This window comes from Trichoplusia ni, chromosome 1 (assembly GCF_003590095.1).
Source record: "Trichoplusia ni isolate ovarian cell line Hi5 chromosome 1, tn1, whole genome shotgun sequence".
Taxonomy (NCBI): domain Eukaryota; kingdom Metazoa; phylum Arthropoda; class Insecta; order Lepidoptera; family Noctuidae; genus Trichoplusia; species Trichoplusia ni.
Window position 1 is genome coordinate 21557227 of NC_039478.1, and position 6000 is coordinate 21563226.

General features: G+C 34.8%; 1 protein-coding gene across 1 annotated transcript in view; it reads right to left on the reverse strand.

The window, feature by feature from the left end:
* The window catches only part of LOC113499170 (dorsal root ganglia homeobox protein-like), a 57168-nt gene extending 52095 nt beyond the window's left edge, over positions 1 to 5073 (reverse strand). Inside the window, exons 1-2 of the mRNA XM_026879535.1 lie at positions 4567 to 5073; positions 2454 to 2571 (exon numbers count right to left, since the gene is read on the reverse strand). Coding sequence (XP_026735336.1) covers positions 2454 to 2571; positions 4567 to 4584 — 136 coding nt within the window. The 5' untranslated portion in view covers positions 4585 to 5073. The remainder of the gene's footprint in view (positions 1 to 2453; positions 2572 to 4566) is intronic.
* Positions 5074 to 6000: the final 927 nt, after the last annotated feature.

The window sequence follows — 6000 nt, forward strand, 5'->3', positions numbered from 1 at the left end:
GTAATCAAAAGTGACATGATACTTATTAAGTTAAAATAAGTGAGTTAAAGCGACCGGCGGCGCGACTCAAAAACTATTTTATGAATAATAGATGGCGCCGGCGGCGACCAATCCCGGGGGAGCACCGCCCACTGCGCCCCCAGCCCGCGCCCCGCGCCCCCCCCCCGCGCCCCCCGCGCATTCCGCGCGCCCCCCGCCCTGCCTTCTCTATTCATTAGCACATTACCACCCCTTAGGCACGCGAGTCAGTTGGGGTAAGAAACTGATTTTTGCCTTTTGAGGAGTTTTTTTTAACTCTTTCATGTAGTTTTGTTAACTGCTTAATTGTTGTTAGTTGTTTGTAAGATTTCATTTACGAACAAACGTAGTTGGATTACTTATTAGTTGGTAGTTGGATCGTAATTTGTTTCTGAACCATATTTGTTACGATCAATGTAAGCTTAAAACTTAATAAAGAAAATACGCTAAAATATATCTATAAAATACATTTCAGAACAGTAACACACATCAAACATAAGAAAGGAACTTGGTTACCTAGTTATAAAACAACGATCTATTACGAGTATCGATAACATCTTTATCGAATCGAATAACATAATCGAGTCGTAAATCGTTAAGAGACAAGAGCTTTAACTAAGAATAACATCATTAGGCCGAGAGCCGGCCAAGTAATTGCGTTACTCAAGTTTGTGCCGATAAGTGGAATCGACGCGACGCGACTCCTGGACTAGGCGGTCATGTTGACGATACAAACTTCGGATCATAAGTCGATTTATGGATGGTAAACAATCGGTTTTAGACGACTATGCTGTTGTTATGGAAAATAGTAATCAAAGAGCTGACTGAAACTAACGAAACTCTTGCTTATATAACATCTCCGTTTTTTTGTATTAAAAAATAACTAGGTAACCATCAGGTAATTTCGCGGTTATTACACCAAAACTAAAGAAGGGGGTAAAGTCGTTGTTTGTCCAGTTTAATTTTCTTCCTGTAAAATTCTTCCGTATTATGTAATCCGGTGCGATCGTCGCAAGTGCGACATTTATGGCTTTTAGCTAGAAAATATATATAGATAGCAAGTTCCATAATATATGCAAGAAAAAGGAATACGAGATCTAAATGGGTGAATTTCAACAGGTCCAAAAAAATCTTCATTTCCGTGGATTTTTTATTCTTCAACTTTAGAACAATAAAAAATAGTGTTTTCTCAAGTTTTCGATCAGATATGCAGTTTTGCTTAATATCTAGCAGATAGCTTAAAAAACTAACGAGATATACAAGATTGAAAATTCCGTGCCACGGCGATGAAACATGCATGCACGGCAATGAAACAGGCGTCCATGGCAATGAAATGTTATTATAGTGTACAAGAATATTTAAATGATAAAGTTAATCATTGAAACAAAAATAAATACTATTAATTTATACGCAATAATAATAGAATATAATGTGTAAAAATCCAGTCACACATGATATTATTTTTATAATATAACTATAAATAGATACATTCCTGTCTAGTGGCGAAACAAACATAAGTCACGGAAATGAAACACGTGGCCACGGCAATGAAAGGAAACTGTTTTACAAGGCACGGCGATGATATTTTTTTCATTCCCGTGTATTTTTTTTCATTGCCATAGCAAATTTTGTCCACGGAAACCACGGAAATGAGAGCACGGCAATGAAAATCAAGGGGTATAATTCAATTTACTAAAAAACTGGTAATAATTCACAGTAATGAACACTTTACAAATAAGCTAAATATAAATGGCATTGTATTGAATGCTCAATCGAGATTAAAAACTTATTGAAATAGAAGTTAGACCTATCCACGGCGATGAAAGAAAAAATGTCCAGTACCAAAAAAATTGAATACTTTTAATTATAGCTCGAAAACGCAGGCACGTACACACGTCGTTCCTTGTCTAGCCTTTCGACGTTACTTATATGCAACGTTTAACGCAAAACGGGAGCGACGCAAAACGTTAGAATATGCAATATTCTCAAATATGTTTAGGACATGGCGATGAAAGGTAGTTCTGGGACAAATGGTTTTTTATTAACCATACGTTGTATTGTGTAAATATTTGAATAAATGTATTCCGAGTCAATACTCTAACTATTCACGAACCAAATAAAACTAAGTTTTAATATAAATAACGATACATTTTTGATCAATGATGACTTTAATACATCAAGGTGAGTCGTGGACAAACACGGCGATGAAAGATTATGTGGTTTAACTTTTTTTTTTGGAAAACCTATTAATTATATTAATAAAATATTTAGTGCTACAGATAGATTTTTATGTCATCTACCTAAAAAAAAATGTTAGAACATTATAACAATGCTTTTTAGTACCGATTTCATCGATGCCACGCAATTTTTGGGTCCGGGAAATTCACCCAAATGCTACTAGTTACATTGAACCTTAGTATTGTTGGTCCACTTACAAGGATGTGAGGCTGTGAAGGGATACTCGAGGGTCGGCAGCCGGTGCTGGTGCGGCGGCAGGCTCGGCGGGCAGTGGTAGCAGAACAGCCCGCGCCCGCCACCGCCACCGCTCGCCAGCTGGAACAACACAAACGAGATATAGCGAGGTGTGACCAAACATCTATAGTCTAATTGGAAGAATCTTCAGATTCATTAGGTTAACAGGGTAAGGGTAAAAATAAATCTAACACTATTGTTTGTCTCCCTAGTCACCTAATATAGTTATAGAGGTGTCAAACTGTGAGTGAACTCTTATTAATAAGCCGACACGGGTTCCGGCTGACTTCTTTATTTAACTTAGTGGGAACCCATCAACGTCTAGCCATGATGCATAAGCTGTGAAGTATAATTACAAAATTGATTATTACGAGAACAATTCACTATGCGTCCCTTTGATTTGATTGAGTATAAAATACTAATTATTAAATATATATATATTGTTATTATCATAGTTACTATTTAGAATAAGTTTAATTGTAAAATTGTTAGTTAATAAGATTAATTCATTACGCCCACAGACAAACTGTGCAAACAGTTTTGTGGGGTTTATACGCATACGTTATTTTTTACGCAGAAGCCAAAAATTGGAATCGCATTAAGGGATGAAAGAAGTGTTCTTCCTAACAGTAGGGTATAAGTGTTAAAATATTATCAATATTCATCACCATTCGTAACAATTACACGAATCACAACCGTCATAAAACGGATTGTATCACGACTTTTAAACTGCAAATAATAACTTGACATCGAAAGTCAAACGCACCGACAAAACATAAGACAATCAGTAATCTAACACAAAATTAACATAGGAATGACGCCGCTTAATAATAAGGCGATCGAATCCTTGCAATGTGCGCGTGCGCAATGAATTTAAATTATTTTAAGTTCACACATCTACGGTGCGCCGGCGCACCCTTGTGATCATAGACGATTACTAAACTCTTTGATTGTGGATTGAATTGTGTCAAGAAGAAAATGGAATTTTAATGGTAGTGCGTGTTATTATGCGCTTTGGAGAGCGGTGAGTGGAGCTGATGGTGTCTTTAAAAGATCTATAGATGATGTTATGTAGTAATAATAAAGATAAAACTGTGACAAGATGCTGGGGAATAGAGACTGAGAAAGCCCAGTTACATTAATTTGTAGTCTTCGTCATTATAAGTTTGATGTAAATTATATCTTACAAAAATGTTCCCTTTTTGAAAATGGAATCATAAAATACGTCTTAATCTACTCCAAATTCCCATAAAATTCTGGAACAAACGCTGCTCAACTAGCAAATAAAATGGCTTTATTATGGCCTATGATTTTATTAAACTGCCGCTCTGAAGAGCGCACTGTGCGACAGTTGTAAGGACACGTTGGTCATAAATCAATTAATTTCGATGAATAAATTGCTAGATTGCATGCAGCGTGCGACATCCAGACCACTGTGCAGTCCACACAGGTTTTTCGTGTAGGTATAACTGTGATTTATATTTATGGAATGGGGATAAAATGATAAAATTAGCTTTCACGAAGTTTTGGTAGTCTTGCACATATTTAACTGAATTTTAGGTGATTGTTTATTTACGTGATAATTTCCTTTTTAAGTGATTTCTTACAGAAAATCTTAATTCAGAATTAACTCATTTATACTGGTGTATTGCTACTTCTCATGGTAAATTATGGACTTTAGTCATTAGACACTATTCACATTAAGATGGTCGAATTAGATTTTTCGAAGACTATTTATGTAATTATAAGTCAATTACTTCACACTTTTAATTTATAATTTTATTATAAGACAATGCCTATAATTATAACCATTTAATTATATTTAATACTAAACAACTATGTATATCATTTTTATAATAACTATCGTGAGACTGATTCATTATTAAATGATGTAACAGTTTACTCACGCGTATTTATCGGGGTAGCCCGACTAGTTTCGGACCCAACCGGAGTCCTTAATCATGAGCAGACGCGGCGGGATCGCGAGTTCGACTCAGTAAACCGTTACATCATTTAATTATGTATATCATATCCATGCAAAATATTGGCAATATTTACTTAAGTAAGTAACCCCACCTTTGTATGAAAAATCATTATTCGTGACCCACAACTAAATTTTTAATGACAATAATCGAACACTTCACATATTAAAATTAAAACAAATAAAAACATATTTAAAAAGTAACTTTAAATATTAAAAAAAATCTTTATTTATGAAAAAAAAAATCCGCGCACTGACATAACTTTATTTGCAAGAGGAAAATGGCAATGAAATCCAATTGCAATATAACTAGTACCCACGTGTGGACGAGACGTCGGTATAAATGACATTAATGGAGCCATGAGGCGGCTAAACGATGCGCGGGCGCTTTCGATGCACTGACGTCAGCACACTGCGCCAAAATACAGGACAATTTGGACAAAAAAGAATAATTTACTAACCTAATGCCCAATTGTTGAAGTCGAGAAATGTGTTTGACAATAAAAACACTATAAGCATAATTAAAACTATAAGTAGATCTTTGACACATGATGAGATGAGAGAAGATCTTACCTTCTCATCTCAACGCCATCTAGTCTCAAGCTAAGAAAAGTTTGTATGTATTATTTCTAAATACATACCTACATAATATAGATAAAAACGACCAAATAGAACAAATGATCGTGCTCATCACACAAAGATTGTCTCGGGTAGAAAATGAACCTACGACCAAAGGTTATTAACCACTAGACCAAATTGCCAGTTAATTATTCTATTTAAAATTGTTGTATTAAAACATTAATAAAAACCTCGCAAATGAAAAAAAAACTCCGCAAAACTCGTACAAAACTAACATAAACCCATTAACGTGGTAATGTTTAACTAATTTTGTTAACACTAAAGCGAAGGATCGTATTTATAATACATTCGTGAACTTTCTGCTATAATCCGGGTCGGATTATAAAACTGGCGGGCAATCTACTTAACGGTTACACGTTTTCATTAAGGGATCATATAAGTGTCTGCGTTCGCACTGGCTGGCTAATGAACGGAATTACACTTTTTTTTTGTTTTGGAGATGGTGCGTATGCAGATATTAGCTGTTTTTTAATGAAGCTAGTTTTAGATGAAATTTGTTTGAAAGTATCCTATTTTAGCTGTTTAAATAACTTATAGGACTGCTTATAAGAGGTTTAGAGTGACTGTTATAATTCCTTTTTTTTTTAATCACAAAATTGTGCTGGCACGTTAGTATAGTCTATTAAATGATTCTATTTGTAGTGCTTACTCGTTTGAACTTTAAAGTCAAATTAACCGTATACTAAAATTAACTAACTATTAATAAAATAAAAAATATTTCAAATTTGGACATTTTTTTTTCCATACAACGGGTTGTCTGGAAAGCGAAGCTGTAGCCTGTAGATTAGCTACGAAGGCACTTTGCGCTAGACCTAATTCATTCAAAAAATAATAATAATGAAATGCGGATCCGATCACCAAAAAGTTTCACAAATTTTTCGTCCCGAAAA